The sequence below is a fragment of the Microcebus murinus genome, chromosome 4 (genome assembly GCF_040939455.1).
Source record: "Microcebus murinus isolate Inina chromosome 4, M.murinus_Inina_mat1.0, whole genome shotgun sequence".
In the NCBI taxonomy this organism is placed as follows: domain Eukaryota; kingdom Metazoa; phylum Chordata; class Mammalia; order Primates; family Cheirogaleidae; genus Microcebus; species Microcebus murinus.
Window position 1 is genome coordinate 57,002,374 of NC_134107.1, and position 21,588 is coordinate 57,023,961.

Below are 21,588 nucleotides of genomic sequence, written 5' to 3' on the forward strand. Positions count from 1 at the left end.
CTAAAACCATTGAAAATGTGTTCAGAATATCAGAAATATTTCATTCACATTCTTGCTAGGAATTGAAATGCTACACAAGGATACCCTTTACAGATTCATTTGAGAATTCCAATAGCACCAATGTAACCAATGCAGCTCCACCAATCTCTAAGACATCTTTGAAGGTGGCTAGAATGCTCAAGGTCTGAACAGAGGTTGTGTTTTCATGAACGCAGGTTGGAATGGCCAAAGAGCCAATGCATCAGCAAACTCCATATTCTCTCCCTCATTTGTTTGGTCCTCATCCCATAGATGATGGGGTTTAAAGTGGGTGGGATGACCAGGTACAAGTCAGCTAACAGCACCTGGGTGTGCAAGGGCACTACATTCTGCCCTAGCCAGGCTACATAGACAGATACTATCCCAGGTAGATAGTACAGAGCCATAACTCCCACATGGGAGCCACATGTGCTTAATGCTTTCAACTGAGCATTCCTTGAGGAGAGACCAAACACTGCCCTAAGAATCAAGATATAGGAGGCAGCAATGAAGACCACATCAGAGCCCACAATAATGGAGGAAACAACCAGACCGTAGAGACTGCTGGGCATGAAGTCAGCACATGCTAACTTGGCCGCAGCTATGTGCTCACAGTAGGAGTGGGAAACCACATTGGAGCCACAGAAAGGAAGATGGCTCACCATCCAACTCAGTGGTGTCATGGCTGTGACAGCTCTGATGGTGATGGTCACACTCATTCCCAGAGTCATTTGGGGTGTGAGTATTCTCTTGTAGTGTAGGGGCTTGCAGATGGCAACATAGCGGTCAAAAGCCATGGCCAGCAGCAGACCTGTTTCCATAGCTGTGGCTGCATGGACAAAATACATCTGAGTGAAACAAGCATTAAAGCTGATGGAACTGTCTCCTGAGCAGAAGATGCTCACCATCTTGGGTACCACAGATGAGGCCATAACAATGTCCACGGCAGCCAGAACACACAGGAAGCTATACATGGGCTCTTGTAGAGTGGAATCCATCCAGACTACAGTCACGATGAGGGTGTTTCCTATCAGGGCTATGGTGTACATGGCACTCAGTAAGATAGCCAGCCAGAAATAGGAAGACCGCAATCCTGGAATACCTGCGAGGAAGAATGTGGCAGAGGTGTCCATCGTTTGGTTGTAGAGTGGTCCCAGCATCTCAGATGAGACTTCTTTCCTGTTAATGCACAAAGTGATGTAAGAGAAGGATGCAATCCTGTAAGATTTTTTCTCATCTTTGGTTTTGGTAATGACTGGGAATGTTCTCAGCTTTATGGTATTCTTGGGATCAGAAAACTGAGATCTGATAAAGTTACCCTGTTCCACCTTCCTTTCTCCTCAAACCGCTTTGACTTACTAATTTCTGTTCATCATTCTAGCATCAGTTCATGTGGTACCTCCTCTGGGCAGTCTCCTCTGATCTCGCTTCTCCCTCATCCCATTCCAAGGCTAAGTTAGTTATCTTTTTTCTGAGCTTTCATAGAATTTCCCATACTGACCTATGATGAACTAAAATGGCAATTCAAATACCACCTATGCTTTTATTGTATGTACTCAAGTATATGTCTCTTGCTCATGGCCTTCAATCAAGTGTATGATCCATACCTGTGATGCACACATCCACAGTTCCATGAATGAATGATAAATCAGAGGAAAGAATTTGTCTTCTATCTCAGTTGCTAACAATTATTGAATGAAACAAGAACCTCTTGAGTTTAAATATGTCACATTTTGCCTTAGTATAGTGCCTAGAGAAAATAAGAATGCAGCATCCTTGTGGTTGACGAAATACATTAATAGTTTTAGAAAAATAGGATCAATAGAGAACAACATTAACACTTTCCATAGCAGATAAAATGTTTGGAAATTTTTATCATCCCTAAATTCTCAAAAATTTAGCCTGGATTTCCCATTGAACTAGGTTCAGTTAATAAAATCAATAACTACAAGTAATATTTGGGGCTACATTATAGACAAATATCCTCCAAATAAGTTTTTGATTCTCCATCACAGCTAACTCCCTTTTCATGATGTATTACCAAGACATTACAAACAATAGGAAGCTTTTTTTCCTTTAGAAAGCAGTTTTTAATGAACATAGTATGTACTATAGAACTATAAAAAATGAATATTATTTATTATGTGAGTATATCTCTCTATTTGTAAAATAGAGCAAATATCTATTCGACACAAGACAGTTGGTATAACTTAAATGAGATTAAATATTTTATCCAAGAGCACATAGCAACTATATGATAAATTTAAGATTAAGTCCAGATCTTTCCAGCTGTGACTCCCAGGTGTCCTTCTAGCCCAAAATTAATAGTCAAGCAAACAACTATGGATACTATTTTTAAGAAACAAAATGTTAGGAGCTTCGCTTGTTCCATTTTTATGATACAAAGGGAGTTACTTACTCTGCACAGTCAGGATCTGAGCTCTAATACTTTTTGATTTCTGTGTATTGCTGCTGCATGTGCCCTCCACTGGCTGATTCAGATGTTACAATATCATATAACATTTAATGATCTGGTTGGGTAAGCCTGAATATAAGGAGTCAGCATTCATTACCTTCCATTCCTGTGTCATATCCGTTTAGTTACTCTTTCTGTAGCATGGGTGGTTTGCATGATTTCATCTGGCATTTGGGCATGTGCATGTTTTCCCAGCCATCTGAGAACACCCTTCACAAGAAGCCCTTCGCACCCTGGTGGTACCACTCAGCCTTGGGAACATTGGTTGAACTATTATAAGGAAACCATACTTTCTCATTCCACTGAATATACCATAAAAATCCTGTATACTTTTATGTACCCCATTCAAAAAATGTGTGGTTGGTCCTATATCAAGAGGCAGGATAGCAAAGAGAAGTATTGTTTCAATGTTCATACTCCCTAGGATGAAAATCGTACTCTGTCACTTGCTGGCCATTATACCTTGGTCAAATTATGCAAACTCTCCAAGCCTAAATTTGCTCATTGGTAAAATGGAGGTATTAGTTCCTACATCCTAGAGATGTTTGCAGATTTAAATGAGAAGCTATGTAAAAGTGCTCAGCACAAAGTTAAGTATATCAGCGCTAGATAAAATGTAGTTAATTAAAAAAGACATAATTTTCTCTGCTTAATTCTATGGATGGTTCTAGATTGCTCCAAATGGCATACTTAGAGGGGTAAATGTGACTGCAGGCCATGTTAAGAAAAAATAAAAAACAATTCAGCCTGCATTACTTGAAGCTTTCATCCTGTCCTGTGGTCTGGCACTGAAGATGTCTCACCCACCAGCTATAGAGAACAAGGTTCTTCTAATCTGATTGTGATGATGAGCTCACTATCTGTTCCATTTTAGGTTGGTTCTCAACTTTAGGATTTTTGTTTTGGTTGCTTTTGCTTTTATTATTTTTTTTTCTTCATAACGTCTGTGAAAAGGTCTCAGATTTGCCCACTACTTCATCTAATAAGAAAGCCTAAGAATGGCTAATGCTTCTGCTGCCGTGTAACAGCTCTTGCCAAATTGAGATTGGACTAAGGATGGAGTGGAAGTGGATATGAAAAATATTCCTCATCCAGGCAAAACTACTGCTTCAACTGTTTTTTCTATTACTAGCACATCATTTCATTTCCTAAGGACACAGAGATGTAGCTTGGTCTGAGACCTGGAGCCAGGATCTCAAGTGTAGACCAAAGAATACTAAGTGCAATTGATCTCATTCCTCAAACCTTCATTGCCATAATATTATATCTCTGAAGCAATCAGCCTAGTCATTGTCCACAGTAATTGTGTAACTTGTGTTGAATTAACTCCAGTCATCTATAGCCTGAAAACTGTTTCTAAGGGGTTTAGGCAATCTTATATGAAGGTTGCTTATTTACAAAGCCCCAAGATTAGCTACTTTTAAATATCACTTCCTGTGCCTCTTCTCAATTAAGACCATCCAGATCAAGAAGTTGTCATACTCCTACCCTTGGATACTGCCCCTACTTACTCCTTGTTAACTTCTCCTCTTGTGCCTGGCCCCTCCCTGAATCACCGGATAGAATAGATTGATGAAATTTTGTGACCAGGATCCCATGTGCTGCAGTAGACATTTTCTCTATTGGCCAAGCAATAGACAAACATTCACCTGGTCCTCAGTCCTAATCATGGGACACATATTCTCCACTTCTCTTCACCTCCTAAAGAACCTAGACCTGATTGACTCCACACCCAGATGCCAGGAGCTACCTTGCTGGGAGTCTGCAAAGGTTTTCTAAAACCCCAAATATCTGGAACAGGATTACAAACTCTGTTCCTCATTGAAACAAATCAACAACAAAAACAAAAACCCTAAATATAAGAAATGCTATATCCTGGAACAGATTGAATATACTACTTCACAGCACAGCCAGTTATAGGAACCTTGCTGTGTACAGCCACTGGGTGAGACATCTTCAGTGATAGATTTCAGAAGACAAGGGAAACCTTGTGAGGTAGAATGGTGGTAAAGAGTGAAAAAAATCCAGGATACACTTAAGACTGCTATATGTGTTCTGAATGCCACAACTCATGGTTGAATCTTACTGCCTAAAGGGCTGAGGAGAAGTCCAAGGATCCAGAATGCCTGGTCCCCACCACCCTGATCAGGACCTTCCTCTCCTGGCTGCCCTGGTCCATCCACCTTTCTTCTGAGGCAGCCTCAGCTGATGCTCTGCCCCATCCTTCCTCTTGCCGAGCCTGAATACTTCTATCTGGGCATACCTTCCATGAACTTCAGAGTGGTTTTAGTTTCACTCTTCATTTAATTTTCTTCTTGATTAGCATTGCTATGATTTACATACATAACCAGTATTTTCAAAAACAGGACATTTGGTTTGGTTCCCTGTCCCTTTTTAAAAATTTTGTTTCACTCAACCTAATAATACTGAAACTTACTTGCAAAGATCAACAGTGGTCTTCATCAAGGATCTGTTGCCAATTCAGCAATGTCTTTTAATTTGTTCTTTCACTTGATTTCTCCAAACATTTAACCGTACTGCCTTTTCTCTCAATTCTTGGTTGAAATTTTGAATCACTACACAGATCCTGTGAAATACACAAATCTCAGGTGCACATCTTTTTTTATTTTTTTTTTATTTTTTTTTTTTTTTGAGACAGAGTCTCGCTTTGTTGCCCAGGCTAGAGTGAGTGCCATGGCGTCAGCCTAGCTCACAGCAACCTCAAACTCCTGGGCTCGAGTGATCCTTCTGCCTCAGCCTCCCGGGTAGCTGGGACTACAGGCATGCGCCACCATGCCCGGCTAATTTTTTATATATATATCAGTTGGCCAATTAATTTCTTTCTATTTATAGTAGAGACGGGGTCTCGCTCTTGCTCAGGCTGGTTTTGAACTCCTGACCTTGAGCAATCCGCCCGCCTCGGCCTCCCAAGAGCTAGGATTACAGGCGTGAGCCACAGCGCCCGGCCTTCAGGTGCACATCTTGATAAATTTTTATAATGTGAACACATGAACACACACACATACAAGACACAGACACAAACGATTCCTGAATGTTGCTGAGGTTTACTCTTTTCAGAAAGCTCTAGCCAACCTCTCTGAAGACACATTTCCAGCCCTGCATGCTTCTGAGATCAACCCTCAGAGACCTTCCCATGCAGACCTAGAGCATCAATCACTGAAAACTATCTTAGATGAATCAACATCAATAAGTAAATCTGAAGATTGGTGGTGATGTTTTATTCTTCTTAAAGGGATGGTGAAAACATAATTCAAATAAAAATTTTCTTAAATGTAAAAGTTCTAATGCATAATTCATTTGAATTGATCCTTTCTGTTTATGACAAAGCTGCTGTGCCCCTAACTGAGTACCCCCCTCCAGCCAAAGGTGCTCCCAATCATCCCTACTGCTTGTTTTTTTGGTTGTTTGTTTTTTGCATAAGTCCTTTTGGTCCCTAAAATCTCACTCTTTCATCCCAGTGTTGGACTTATCTCTTCCTCTCTCAGCATTGATCCAAAATAATCATGTTGCCATTCCATCTCCCACCTGCCTCAACCTCACATCATTTCTATAAGGTCTTGGTATCAGCAGTACCCACCAGACCTTCCTATCTCTTTAGTGAGAATTGGTGGCTTATATCTTCCTTTCTTGGGTGACCCTGGCTGTGAGACTCCATCAGCCCAAGACCAAGCCCCTAGGTCAGTTACCCACATCCCTGGAGTTTTCTGTATTCAACTTTCTCTGATGGGTAGGTGCCCAGTAGTCCACATTTCTTTTACTCAAAGGAGAGATTTATGTAGGAAATTTCTGGAGAAGCAAGAAGAACAATGCAAAAACAAAGGTGAACAATGTAGAGTCATAATGAACATTGTCCTTTTCAAAGACCTCGCATCAGGAGCCCTCTTTTCCCTGTAGATACTCTATCATCCTGCCTTTTCCCTGGACACACCACCTTCCCTGGCCTCTGTCCAGCAGCCAAACACTGTAAGTCCTCCAGAGACTGCTTTCTCTTTGGGCTCTGGCCCCTGGAGGCTTTCCAGGTTGCAAGAGGAGGCAGATGTTTAATGAGCGAAATGTTTCTGTTTCATAAAGTTGTCAGAGGATATCTAAAAGTTAGAGTAAGAATATAGAATACCTGAAAGGAAAGCAAAGGCCCAACATTAGTAGAATTTGTGAAAGCCCACTATAAGCCAGGTACCTAATAAATACTTTTTGAAAATTATCTTTCAAGTTTCAAAATATTCTAAAGTAGCTGCCACCATTTCATCTACATTAGATAGATGCAAGTAAGGTGCATAAAACCAGAGTATGGGAATGTCAATTATAACCATCAAAATTCATTTCACTTTGCTGTAGAAATGGTCACACTAATACATACTTAATATCTTGATGTCTATTTCACTATTCCTCAGTTCTCCCTGTGGATTTATGGTGGACTTTGCTGGTTCAATGTTTCTCATGACGTGTTTTAAAGTCCTGTTTGAACAGAGAACAGAAATACGATGTAGGAAAGACCAAGGAAGATAAATTTTTCAAACTGAGAAAAAGACCTAGCACAAAAGTGTGAAAAAGCAAAATATTCTCCAAATAGAGAATTATCCAGAGGAGGTAGAGGGCAGGGTACTTAAAGAGAATGAACAGAGCAGGAGGGGTGCATGGACCATAATGTAAGGTCATAACTACTGCCTGGGCATCACCATGGGACAGGAATATAAATGACAAAAAGAAACCAACAGACAAAAAATATAAAGTTTATTTTCTTAATGTTAACAGATATAGGAATACTTGGGAATATGAAAAATCAAGAGACAATGTATCATATTCCCAGTTCCCCCAGTGCTCAGTGGAGACATAGTTATTCATGATTTGAATTGTGAGAGGCCGTCTGCTGCCTTTTTACAGAGCTTAAGAGGGGTGAGGGCACAGGTTTTTTATTTCTTCAGCCTAATTTGGCACATTCCTACAGACCAGGGGGACTTAAGTTCAACTTAGCATCTATTAAATGACCCAGTTTTCAATCCTGGAAGAGGACTACTCCCAACAACTGCCATGCTCAGAAGTTTAAACTCCATACATGTGGATCCCCTGTTGCCTATAGGGTAATTCAGACAGCATGTCAGAACATACACATAAAAACAATATGTAATATTGATAGGAAAAATGAGAAATAAAATGCAGAAGGCAATTAGGATGCTACTTAAATAGCCAGAGCATGAGATGACACAGCTGAACTGTGACAGATGTACCACTGTGTCCTGGGATTCAACCAGGCTCCTACTACAGCATTCAGAGCAGTACTGGGTCCTCACAAACAGCAGATTGCCTTAAACTCCCTTTGCCACACCCAGTCCCATGGAGAAAGTGTTCTAAGAAGAAGCAGCAGTACTCCAAAAAGGGCAAAAACCCAAGATAACAGAATCATGATAAGGAAAGAAGGTATTCTGTGTGTAAACAAGAGTTTTCAGCATCTTTGATTTTCCCACCCTTTGTCATTATTTGCTCATAGTGCTTGCTTTACAACTTTGTAGTCTGCACAATATGGAAGAAAAGCTAGGATTACATAAAACCAATCAAAGAACAAAGATGCCATAGCATATAAAGGAGTAGAAAGAACATAAAAATCATATATGTTGCATATCTTATTTCTCAAAAATTGCACAGAATTATTCAACTTTGCATTTACCTAGTATTGCCTTGTGTTCAAGATATTGAGGCTAATGAAATGTTCACACTCATGTGTGATTCCCCTCAATGTGGGCTGGACCTAATGGCTCACTTCTAATGGATAGAATGCTATAAAATTTCCAGTTAGTTACAGAGGGACTGTGCTTTCCACTTGCTCACTCTGTCTCACTATCTTTTTCTGAGATAACATAGCTGTCTAGTTATGAGTTGAACAATGGATGGGTCTAACAGGCAAGAAAACCATGTCTCAGACCCAATAACCAGCAGTATCCCAAGGCCCAACCAAAACAGTGAGCCTGGAAGCAGAACTTCTGAGGCTTTTCACCAGCCAAATGCAGAGTGAATTTGGAAGCAGTTGCTACTTCCTTGGACTTTTAGATGACTGCAGCCATGGCCAACACCTTGGTTGCAACCTAAGAGAGATATTGAGCCAAAGGCCCCCATTTAAGTCACACCCAGATTTCTGACCCTCAAAAACTTTGAAGTAATAAAATATTGTTGGTTTAAGCTGCTAAACTGTAATATAATGTACTTCACACCAGAAAGAATACAGTAGCCAACTACATGCCTTTAGTTTCACTTTTACAACAAAAGATAGCATTTGATGCTACTACCACTGGCCATTTTTGCTACTGGGGAAAGTTACCTGATTGTGACCAACCTGAACCCTCTGGGTTTTAAAACTGCATGACAATCTGTAGAGAAGTTGGCTCTCTTTTCTGTTAATGATCTGATAGTGCTTTTCCACTATGAGTTGAGAGGCAGTATTGCTTATGCCATGGTATGTCAGAGTTTACTTACAGCCCTCCATGCTGGGACCCATATATACATGCAGAGCTATGGACAGGGGACAGATGTTATTGACAGCTTCCAGGCTGTTCACCTAAATCAGTTCTCATGTTCAATATACTTGTTTCTGCTCCTTTTAGGAAAATTTATCAGTCTACACCTCCTCAGCAACACTCAGCGAGCAACCAGCAGACCACGTTAGGATTATCTGACCATGTACCCTACATGCCCAATGCTATGTGGAAGATAGTTGCAATGTCAAAAACAGATACGGGATTAACAGAGCAGGAAGAAAACTTCTCAAAAAATAGAAGTAAAAGAAACAATGGAAATATAGAATGAAATATTTTTCTATTATTTTAATAGGAAATAGAACAAATTACAGAAAAGGTAGCCTTAATGGCTGAAATTCATTAATAATGAGAAAAATATAAAGACGATATATGTCCAGCAGAGTGAGAAGAGTAGGAAGTTGGATAACACTATGTATTGATGAGGATATAGGAAAGCTCATGTACTGATTTAGAAATACATTAACACATCCCAGGGAAGACATCAATTAAAGATGGATGGAGCCAATGATTACCACTCCAGCTTCCTCACCTGTCCCGTGGAACATCTCTGAGGCAGGTTCTACACAGTCTCTCAAAGGTTTCCAGCAGGACTGACCACCCCCTCTCCAGGGAAGACAGGACAACCTACCCATTACATGTCCTTTATTGGCCTTTTTTCTTCCCTACATTACTCTCTACTATCCTCCTAGTGCTTCCTAGGATAACTTCTCCAGTAAACTATTTGTATTCAAACCCTCAACTCGGGGTCTGTTTCTGATAAGATAGAATCTATTAATAAGACAATGGGTATTCTTGCCTTATTCCTACTTTTACAGGGTATTTTTATTGTTTCTCCCTTAAGTAAGATAATGGCTTTAGGAATGAACTATAGACATCCAGTATAACCAATGTTTATTTTATTGAGTATTCTTATGAGAAGTGGTATTGAAGGACCTTTTTAATATCACTGGAGAGTGTATATTACTTTTCTTCTTTTATCTATTAATATGGTGATATGATTTCCTAACTTTGATCCTTGAGAATTAGCAGTAGAAAGAGAAAAGTTTCTATCAGCTGCTTAGTTGGGAAGGAGCTGGTGAGTCACAGAACTGGTCCTTGCAAAGGGTGGAGCCTTTCTACATTAGAGGAATATGTGTCTTTTTGTGGGGCTACTCCCTGGGGAATAGAGTTAAGAAAGAGGTCATTGGGAAGCACTTCCAGTTAATTCTGTGGCCACTTAAGAAGACAGTTGGTGATTGATCAATTTTGTTCTTTTATTATGGCCCTATTAGAACAAATCTTGGCAGGTTGCTACAAAAATGTTATGATTAGATATTAGATTTATTCAAACTTAGAATGAATTGAGAAATTAAATGGATTCATTTGTAATATACCATTTTTGGTTTGTGTATTTTTTACATTTATAACCTGATTTGGATGCTATGATTACTTCATAGAAGAATTACAAGGTTAAACAATGGCACATTATTTCACATAGTCTGATTTTAAACACCAGGCAACCAGGCAAGGACCTTATTTTTCTGGTTGACTATTGTATCCCAAAATGCTGTGTGTGTGTGTGTGTGTGTGTGTGTGTGTGTGTGTGTGTGTGTGTGTTAAATATTTAAGTGTGGGAACACTCATTAATATGTATAGAATCAAAACAAAAATAAACTTTTCCTCCCTTAAAGAGGCAATAAAAACTAGATGTTACGTAATTATCCTTATGTTCAAATACCAATATAATGGATTATTTCTTCTACTGTGACTTTCAAGCATGGTCCAGAAGGGGAGGAGGCAGGTAGCCATCCTGGGATGGTACCTACACACTCCCCGTAATGCCCAGGGTGGCATTCCCAAGGCTGGTAAATGCTGCACTAACTAAGACTAACTCAAAGGTTATAAGGGATGAATTAAAAGGGTATACAAGTATATTACAGAAATTAACAAATGCACATAGGTGACCAAAGTTGAGTTGGTAGTACAAAAGAAGAGACTCGTTCTATTCATCCAACTTATTGTTTGTCTTCTCTTGCTGTTGTCCAATTTCCTCTTTCCAAATTCATGTGTTGTAATGAACACCATCACTGATCTGAAGGTGATATCTCCCCAGATAAACTGAAATCCATTTTTACAGGAGAAGGACTCTGGTCTAGTTGTAAGCATATGACCTTGATTAAATAGATTCATCACTCAGCCAGAAAGCAGTGTCATATACTAATACTTATTCCATTTAATCATATCAGGAGAAGAATAGTTCTGAGAATTGGCTGGGCATGTATGGGGATATAAAATAGGTGAAAAACAGTAACTTCTTCTGCAGAGGGACTGGTAGGTCATAAGGTGGGAAATATGGGTCAGAAACTGAAGAAATAAAAATCCCAAATCTGGATTCTCTGCCCATACTTATCTCTAATTCAGATATTACCTTATTAAAACCATTATAAATATTCTCAAAATATAAGAAACATTTCATTCACATTCTTGCCAGAAATTGAAAACTTACACAAGGCTACAATTTACAGATCATCTGAGAATTCTAATAGTGGAGGTTAAAAAATAGAGCTCAACAGATCTCTAAGGCATCTTTGAAGTTGGTTAGAGTGCTCAAAGTGTGAACAGAGGTTGTATGCGTGAACCTAGATTGGAGTGGCCAAAGAGCCATCGTATCAGCAAACCCCCTATTCTCTCCTGTATTTGTTTGGACCTGATTCCATAGATTATGGGGTTTAAGGTGGGTGGGATGACCAGGTACAAGTCAGCTAACAGCACCTGGGTGTGCAAGGGCACTACATCCTGCCCTAGCCAGGCTACATAGATGGATGCCATCCCAGGTAGATAGAACAGAGCCATAACTCCCATGTGGGAGCCACATGTGCTTAATGATTTCAACTGAGCATTCTTTGAGGAGAGACCAAATACTGCCCTAAGAATCAAGATATAGGAGGCAGCAATGAAGACCACATCAGAACCCACAATAATGGAGGAACCAACCAGACTGTAGAGACTGCTGGGCATGGAGTCAGCACATGCTAACTTGGCCACAGCCATGTGCTCGCAGTAGGAGTGGGGAACCACATTGGAGCCACAGAAAGGTAGATGGGTCACCATCCAACTCAGTGGTGTCATGGCTGTGACAGCTCTGATGGTGATGGTCACACTCATTCCCAGAGTCACTTGGGGTGTGAGAATTCTCTTATAGTGTAGAGGCTTGCAGATGGCTACATAACGGTCAAAAGCCATGGCCAGCAATACCCCTGACTCTATAGCTGTGGCTACATGGACAAAATACATCTGAGTGAAACAAGCATTAAAGCTGATGGAACTGTCTCCTGAGCAGAAGATGCTCACCATCTTGGGCACCACAGATGAGGCCATAATAATGTCCATGGCAGCCAGAACACACAGGAAGCAATACATGGGCTCTTGTAGAGTGGAATCCATCCAGACTACAGTTATAATAAGGGTGTTTCCTATCAGGGCTATGGTATACATGGCACTCAGTGAGATAGCCAGGAAGAGATATGAAGACTGCAATCCTGGAATACCTGCAAGGAAGAACATGGCAGAGTTGTCCATCGTGTGGTTGTAGAGTGGCCCCAGCATCTCAGATTAGACTTCTTCCCTGAAAAATGCACAAAGTGATAAAGGGATGCAATCCTTTAAGATTTTTTGTCATCTGTGGTGTTCATAGATATTGGGAGTGTTCTCAGCTTGGTCATATTCTTGGGATCAGAAAATGGATATCTTACAAAGTTATCATGTTTCACCTTTCTTCCTCCACAAAATTCCTTGACTTACTAATTGACATTCATCATTCTAACATCAGTTCATGCAGTGCTTCCTAAAGGAAGTCTTCTCTGCTGTCCCTCCTACCCCATCCCATGCCAAGGCTAGGTTAGGTTTCTTTCTTCTAACCTTTCATGGAATCTCCCATACTGACCTCTTATAGACTAAAATGACAATTGCAATACCTACCTATGTTTTTATTGTATTCCTTGACATGTATGTCTCTTATTCATGGCCTTGTACAAAGTGTGTGATCCTTAGTTTTCATTCTCATGTTCTTTAAAAAAAAAAGGGCATGTATATTCATTATGGTTAACAGTTCCATGGATGAATGATAAATCAGAGGAAAGAATATGTCTTTCTCTGTATGCTCAGTTACTAACACTTAAAAATTACTGAATGAAACAGAATATTTTGAAGTCAAATATAAGACATTTTTCATCCTCTATATAGAGCCTAAGCAAAAATGGGTGCAGCATCCTTGTGGTTGAAGAAATATATTACTGAGTTCATAAAAATAAGGTCATTAGACATAAAGAGACAATATGTCTGAGCAGAGACACCAGATGACATATCATCTCAGAAAGAAGGAAAAGTTCTGGATGAAAAAGAACAAACAATCATATGTTGTATGTAATTCTGAGGGAAAAGTGACATAATCTCCAAGAGATTCCACAGGAAGAATTGTGGAGCAGAACAGTAAGGAACAAGATGTCAGCAGAGGTCAATCCCTGAAAGTTTGCAGTCCAGCAAAAGGGTAGGTGGAATAGTTTGTTTCTCCCTCCCTCATATCTGTGGCAGTCAACAGGCTCCCAATATCCTGGAGAATCTTTCTACTCTCATGAGCCCAGAAGCTGCTGCCTAGGTTGCTAGTTCCATTGGGGTGCTTTCAGGCACCACAGACAAAAGCTAAGATGGCAGGCATCACATTACTTTTCTATATACAGTGTGCATTTATCTTCCCAACAGAGCTTTAGTCCCTCAGTTTTCATCTTGCTCATTATCACAGAAACATTTCCTAACTCTGGCCCACACTATGGGAGATACAGGGAGCTCGTGGGTCCTGGGGTTATGTGTGACCCCAGAGCCTGGACATTATGGGCAAGCTACCTTCCAGAGAGAGGGACGGAGACAACCAGAGTGCTAGCTTTCCTCCATTCAGACTCTTTTCCTCCCTGTCCCCTCCTCCACCCATGGCTGCTGAGGGTGACACTTGAGTTGGGCCTCTCAGAAGTTGCTGTTTGCCCTCTGTTGGTGCTTCCACAGAGGAATAGGACTCAAACCTTTCCTCTTAAAGACCTGCAGATGACTGAGGTTTGCTTGGACTGTAAGCTCCCTGCTCACCAGCCCTCCTGGTGCTGCTTGCCCAGCTCCTCCATCAGAGCAGAACACACAGCAGAGGGACATCAAATCTGTTTAAGCACCCCATAGGCAACTCAGGATCAGCATGCTTCTCCCTGGATCAACTAGGGATTGATCTTCGGGAGACCAGATCCTATATCCCCAGAATTCAATCGTACTGTTGGGGGCATGGAAGGGAGATATCTGAACTAATCTCAGGAGGTGAGGGAGCCCATGTGGGCAGGACTGATAGGCGAATTCATTGTGTGATGCAGCCACAGTGCACTCGTGGAGCACCCATTCCCCCACAAGAAAGCCAAAAGTAAAGCAATAGCTCTCCAGATGAGAAGGATTCAGTGAAATAACTCCAGATATATGAAAAATCAGAGTGAAAGGACACCCCCAAAAGGGAACACCACCTCTCTAGCAATAGATACAAACCAAAATGAAAATATTAAAATGGTAGACAAAGAATTCCAAATATAGATTGTAAGGAAGCTCAATGAAATCCAAGGGAAATGGAGAACCAACTCAAAGAAACAAGAAAAACAATTCAAAAAATGAAAAAAAATTCCACTAAAGAGATTGACATGTAAAAATAAAAATATAGAACTTCTGAAAATGAAAAATTTATTTAAGGAAATAAAAACACAGTGATAATTTTTAAAAATAGACTATACCAGGCAGGAGATAGTATCTAAGAGCTTGAAGACAACTCTTTTGAATTAACTCAGTCAGGCAAAAATAAAGAACACAGAATTAAAAGAAATGAACAAAGCCTACAAGAAATATGGGATTAAGTAAAGTGGCCAAATACAAGAATCATAGGCACCCCTGAGGGTGAAGAAGAAAATGCACAAGGGCTAGAAAAACTACTGGAACAATTGAGGAAACATCCCTGGTCTTGCTAGAGACTAAGAAGTTCAGGTACAAGAAGCTTAAGGAACACCCCAGAGATTCATTGCAAAGAACCAATCACCAAGACATATAGTCATCATACAGGCCAAAGTCAACATGAATGAAGAACAACTGCAAACTATAAGGTGAAATCATCAATTAATTTACAAAGGAAAACCCATCAGGCTAACTACAGACTTCTTGACTAATACTTTTCAAGTCAGAAGGGATCAGAGCCCCATCTTTAGTCTTCATAAACAGAACAACTGCAAGCCTAGAATTTTGTATAATACAAAACTAAGTTTCATTTATGAAGGAGAAATAAAGACTTTTCCAGATAAGCAAACACTGGGGGAATTTGTCAAGACCAGACCTGCCTCACAAGAAATACTGAGAACTGTATTATATATGGATCAACACAATAGACAACAACCACTGTTTAATCACCCAAAAGCTGAAGCTCAGAACTCTTATTTAAAAAAATAGCACAAGAGGTAAAATACAGTAATAAGGTACTACCCAACAGGATGAACAGAATAACATCCTATGTATCAATTCTGTCAATTAACTTATATGGTCTGAATGCCCCACTCAAGAGATACAGGCTGGCTGAATGGAAGAAAAAATATAACTCAAATATCTTCTGTCTCCAGGAAACAAATCTAACCCACGACTACTCATACAGACTCAAGGTGAAGGGATAGAAAAAAATATTCCATGCAAATGAAAACCAAAAGAAAGCCAGTGTAGACATTCTCATATCAGATATAATTGACTTCAAATCAACAATAGTAAGAAAGGCAAAGATGGTCATTATATAATGGTAAAGGGAGCAAATTAACAAGAAAACATAACAATTCTAATTATTTGTGCACCTAACACAGGAGAGCCCATATTCATAAAGGAGACCTACTAGATCTAAACAAAGAGATAAACAGCAGCATTGTAATTGCCAGAGATGCAACACCCCACTGATAGAAGTGAAAAGATTGTTCAAGCAGAAAATAAATAAATACTGAACATAAACTGAACTCTAGAATGAATATGCCTAATAGACATTACAGATTATTTTATCCCCGAACTACTGAATATACATTCTTCTCATCAGCATATGGAACATTCTCCAAGATGGATCATATCTTAGACAAATTCAGAAAAATAGAAATCATACCATATATCTTCTCAGATAACAATGGAATAAAACAGGAAATTAATTCCAATAGAAATACTCAATTCTACACAAAGTCATGAAAATTAAACAGCCTGCTGACAAATGATTATTGGGACAATAAGGAAATTACAATGGAAATCAAAAGGTTGCTCGAAATGAACAAAGGGGATTGAAGCTACCAAAATCTGTGTGATTCAGCAAAAGCAGTCCTAAGGGAAAAATTCATAGCCTTAAATGCCTACATCAAAAAGACAGACCACAAATTAACTATCTAATGACATGTCTCAAGTAACTAGAAAAGGAAGAGCTAACCAAACCCAAACCCAACAGAAGAAAAGAAATAACTAAATTCAGAGGAGAACTAAATGAAATGGAAAGCAAAAATCAATACAAAGGATGAATGAAACAAAAGGTTGATTCTTTGAAAAGATAAACAAAATTTATAGACCTCTTGCTAGATTAACCAGGAATAGAAGAGAAAGGACCCAAATAAGCTCAATCGGAATTGAAAAAGGAGATATTACAACTGATACCACAGAAATACAAAATATCATCTGTGAATACTATGAAAATTTCTACACACATAAACTCAAAATCAGAGGAAATGGACAAATTCCTGGAAACACACAACTTCCCAAGACTCAATCAGGTAGAAATAGAACTCCTGAACAGACCAATAATAAATGAGATTATAGCAGTAATAAAAATATCTTCCAATAACAGAAATCCCTGAACTGGATGGATTCACAGCTGAATATTACTAGACCTATAAAGAAGAGCTGATTCCCATGTTACAGGAATTATTCCATCATATCAAGAAGGACAGAATGCTCCCCAACTCATTCTGCAAACCCAGTATGACCTTGATAGTAAAGCCAAGAAAGAACACAACAGAAAAAGAAAACTACAGACCAATATCCCTTATGAATGTAGATGTAAAAATCCTGAATAAAATATTAGCAAACTGAATTAAATGGCATATCAAATAAATAATCCACTATGACCAAGTGGGCTTCATACCAGGGATGCAAGTATGGTTCGATATACAGAAATCAATAAATGTGATTCACCACATAAACAAAAGCAAAAAAAGATGATATGAACATCTCAATAGATGCAGAAAAAGCATTTGACAAAATGCAGCACCCTTTCAAGTATTTGAAAAAATGCAAACCCTCAACGAATTAGGCATAAAATGAACATATCTCCAGATTATAAAACCCATATATGACAAAACCACAGCCCAAATCATACAACCACCTGAGAATACTCCTTACAAGGAGCCCTTTGTACCCTGGTGGTACATTCTGCCTTGGGAGACATTGGTTGAACTTCTGTAAGGAAACTAGGTTCTCTTTCCACTGAATACAGTATAAAAAACACTGCATACATTTATGTGCCCCACTCAAAATGGGTGGTAGCTGCTATATCATCAAGAGATAGAATAGAAAAATGGTGAGAAGTATTGGGTCTAGATTCATATTTCCTAGAATGAAAATCATACTCTAACACATACTTGCCATTCGCCTTGGTCAAATTATATAAAGACTCCTAGCCTTAATTTGCTCATTGGTAAGATGGAGATATAAGTCTCTACATTATAGAGATGCTTGGAAATATAAATGAGAAGCTATATAAAATTGCTAAGTACATCAGTCCTAATAAATTGTAGCTTTTAAAACAAGTACTTTTCTGCTTAATTCTATAATTAGTTCTAGATTGCTGCAAATAGCATTTATGTACACTGACTATAGGCCATAATAAAAAAATAAATAAAAATCAGTTCAACCTGCATTGCCTGCAACTATCCTCCTGTCCTCCCGTGATCTGCCGCTGAAGATGTCTCACGCACTAGCTATAGACTGTAAGGTTCTTTTATTCTGACTGTGAGAAGGAGTTCACTCTCTGTTCCATTATAGGTCAGTTCCCAAGTTTAGGAATTTTGTTTTGGTTGGTTGCTTGCTTCTTTTTCTTTCTTCATAATTTCTGTGAAAAAGTGTCCCTTACATTTGCCTAAAACCCAGCTCTAATAAGACAGCTTAAGAGTGGCTAACACTTAGCTGACATATAACAACTCTTACCTGTCGTGGCTCGATTGCAGAACAGGGGATGAACACAGAAAGACACACAAAAAACACACAGACACAAAAGACGGTACAAGACTGCAGCACTTAAAGCACCAGTCATTTTATTTTTATACTGTTCAATTTGGCAAGCGTCCCGCAGCTCTTTTCTCATGCCAGCTATTTCCCCAGCTATTTTCTGGGTATTTACTTGGCAAGTGTCCTGCAGCTATTTTCCCAGGACGTGGCTGCCAAATGTCAGCAGGAGCTGTTCCCCTAGACATAGCTCAAGAGAAAGGAGAGGGGATGCGTGCATCCCCAACCTTCAGTGTCTGGTCTCGTGTGCAGGACAACAGACAACCTTGGTTTGTGTGTGAAACCACAGGTCCTTGGCCGTTTGCCCTGAGGAACAGTTCTCTCTGCTTGTCAACAAGTCACGTCTTGCCAATTTGGGGAACAAGCAATGTGCTCCCGTTCTGCTGCCTTTGGGTCCCGGACAACTTGACCCAGGGACGTCTCCTATACTTACCAAATTGAGATCAGATTAAGAATCAAGTAGAAGTGAGTATGAAAAATATTCCTTATCCAAGCTACATTGCTGCTTTAACTGTTTTTTCTATTACTAGCAATCATTTCACTTTCTAGGACATGGACATGTAGATTGTTGCTAGACCTGGATCTGGGATCCCAAGTGTGGACCAAAGCATAGCAAGTACAATTGATCTCCTTCCTCAAACTTTTAGTGCCCTAATATTGTATCTCTCAACCAATCGCCTAGTGGGTCTCCACAGCAATTGTGTAACTTGTGTTGAATTAACACTACTCATACATACTGCAAGAATTGTTGGCAATTTTATATGAAGGGTGCTTATTTACCAAGCCTTAAGACTAGCTACCTTTAAATATCACCTCCTGTGCCTCTCCTCAATAAAGGGCATCCAGATTGAGAGGTTGTCATATTCCTACCTTTGGATACTGTCTCTACCTTCTCCTTGTGAAATTCTCATCTTGTGCCTGGCCCCTCTCTGAATCACTGGATAGAATAGATTAATGGAATTTTGTGATCAGGATCCCTTGTGCTGCAGTAGACATTTTCTCTGTTAGCCAAGCAATAAATGAACATTCACCTTGTCCTCAGCCCTAATCATGGGTTACACATTCCCCTCCTCCCTTTACCTGCTATAGAGCCTAGCAACTGATCGACTCCACACCCAGGTACCAGCAGCAGCCTTGGTGGAGATTGCAGGAGTATTCTCTAAACCCAAATATTTTGGACAGGATTGGAAACTGTGATCCTTATGGAAACTAACCAACCAACAGATAAAAGAAAATCCTAAATATAAGAAATGCTATATCCTGGAACAGATTGAATAAACTACTGAGCTTCACAGCACAGTTAGATTGTAGGAACCTTGCTGTGTACAGCCACTGGGCACGACATCTTCAGTGATAGATCACAGAACATAAGGGAAAACTTTTGAGATAGAATGGCAGTGAAGAGTGAAAAAAAAATCAGCATATTCTTAATGCTGCTCTATGTGTTCTGGATGCCACAAACTCAGTGTTGAGCATTACTGCTTAAAAGGGCTGTGAAGCAGTTCAAGGAGCCAGAATGCCTGGTCCCCACAACCTCTGATCCAGGTCCTTCCTCTCCTGGCTGCCCTGTGTCTATCCACCTTTTTCCTGAGGGCATCATCGGCTCATGCTCTGCCCCATCCCTCCTCTCTCCAGCCCTGGAAACTTCTATCTGGTCAAATATTTCATGCACTTGAGAGTGTTTTTATTTTTAAATTTTATTTAATTTTCTTCTTGATTAGCATTGCAATGATTTACATAAGTAATCAGTCTTTTCAAAAACAGGACATTTGATTTTGTTTCTTATCTGTTTTTAAAATTTTCATATAACCTATTGATACTGAATGTTTCTTGTCAAGATCAACAGTGATCTTCATCAAGGATCTGTTGCTAATCCAGTAACTTCTTTTAACTTTTCACTTGACTTCTCTAAAACATTTAACCTTACTGCAGGTTCCTCATATCTTGGTTAACCATTTAAAACACTACACAGATACTGTAAAATGCTCAAATCTCAGGTGTACACCTTGAGAAATTTTTATAATATGAAAAAAGGAGCATGCCCACATATCAACTACCCAGAAGAAAATGCAGATACAATTGCTCCCTGGTTGTTGAAGTTTATTCTTTTCAGGCAGCTATGGACAAACTTTCCTGTGACATATTTCCATCCCTGTACCTCCTTCTACCTTCAACCCTCCAGAGACATTCACATGAAGACCTGGAGGATCTATCACTGAAAACCAACATCAACAAGTCAACATCAATAACTAATTCATAAGATATGTGGCAATTGATTCATTCTTCTTAAAAAGAATGGAGAATACATAATTCAAAATAAAATTTTCCTGAATGTAAAAGAATTAATGCATAACTCATTTGAATTGATTTTTTCTATTTATAATAACACTGTGCCACTAACAAAGTATCTCCCCTCTTTGGACCAAAACTGTTTCAATCATCCCTACTTGTTGGTCTCTTTGTGTAATAATTTTGGTCCCTAACCATGTCTGTATATCATCTCAAGCTTAAACTTACCTTGGCCTGAGTTTTGATCCAGAGAAACCATATGTTTCCAGTCCCTCTCCCACCTGCCTCATCCTCACATCATTTCCATAAAGTGTTGGTATCAGCATTGCCCACCAGACCTGTCCAGCTCTTTTGTGTAGAATTGAGAGCTTATATCCTCTTTTCTGGGGTGACTCTGGCCATGATACTCCATCAGTCCAACACCAAAACCCCAGGTCAATTACCCACTTCCCTAGATTTTCTCTATTCAACTTTCTCTGATGGGCTGATGCCTGGTAGTCCACATTTCTTTAATTCAAAAGAAGAGGGACTTATGATGACATTTCTGAAGGAGCAGGAAGAATGAGACAAAATCAAAGAGGAACAATGCAGAGTCATGGTGAGGAATATTGTCCATTCCAAAGACCTCCCATCAGGAGCCCTCTTTTCCCTGTAGATACTTTATCATCCTGCCTTTTCCCTGGATACTCCACTTTCCCTGGCCTCTGTCCAGCAGCCAAACACTGTAAGTCCTCCAGAGACTGGTTTCTCTTTGTGTTCTGGCCCCTGGGACTATCCAGATTGCAGGAGGCAGCAGATGTTTAATGGATAAAGAGTCTTTGTTTCTTCAAGTCATCAGAGGATATCTAAAATTCAGACTAACAGTAGAGTACATCCTGAAAGGAAAACAAAAGGCCCAAGATTAGAAGGATTTCTGAAAGC

General features: G+C 39.6%; 1 protein-coding gene across 7 annotated transcripts; it reads right to left on the reverse strand.

Annotated features, from left to right (window-relative positions):
* Nucleotides 1-173: 173 nt before the first annotated feature.
* Nucleotides 174-18,385, reverse strand: LOC105883510 (olfactory receptor 52I2-like). Of its 7 annotated transcripts, XM_076002246.1 has the most exons (7): nucleotides 18,301-18,385; nucleotides 12,570-12,646; nucleotides 6,873-6,970; nucleotides 6,202-6,301; nucleotides 4,932-5,081; nucleotides 1,626-1,768; nucleotides 174-1,197 (listed from the first exon to the last, which is right to left on the reverse strand). In XM_076002246.1, the coding sequence occupies exon 7, from the start codon at nucleotides 1,176-1,178 to the stop codon at nucleotides 204-206; it is 975 nt and encodes a 324-aa protein (XP_075858361.1). In that variant the 5' UTR covers nucleotides 1,179-1,197; nucleotides 1,626-1,768; nucleotides 4,932-5,081; nucleotides 6,202-6,301; nucleotides 6,873-6,970; nucleotides 12,570-12,646; nucleotides 18,301-18,385; the 3' UTR covers nucleotides 174-203. The 7 variants fall into 7 exon arrangements, with proteins under 7 accessions (XP_075858361.1, XP_075858357.1, XP_075858355.1 ...); XM_076002242.1 differs by lacking the exon at nucleotides 1,626-1,768 and having other exon boundaries at nucleotides 6,206-6,301; XM_076002240.1 differs by lacking the exon at nucleotides 1,626-1,768.
* Nucleotides 18,386-21,588: the final 3,203 nt, after the last annotated feature.

Bases quoted from the DNA above. Each gene is read 5' to 3' on its own strand.
- LOC105883510 (XM_076002241.1), bottom strand. From the start codon at position 4,957: ATGAAGACCACTGTTGATCTTTGCAA. The intron at 1,198-4,931 runs GTAAGTTTCAGT...GTGCATTAACAG, and splicing joins ACCACTGTTGATCTTTGCAA to GAAAGAAGTCTCATCTGAGA.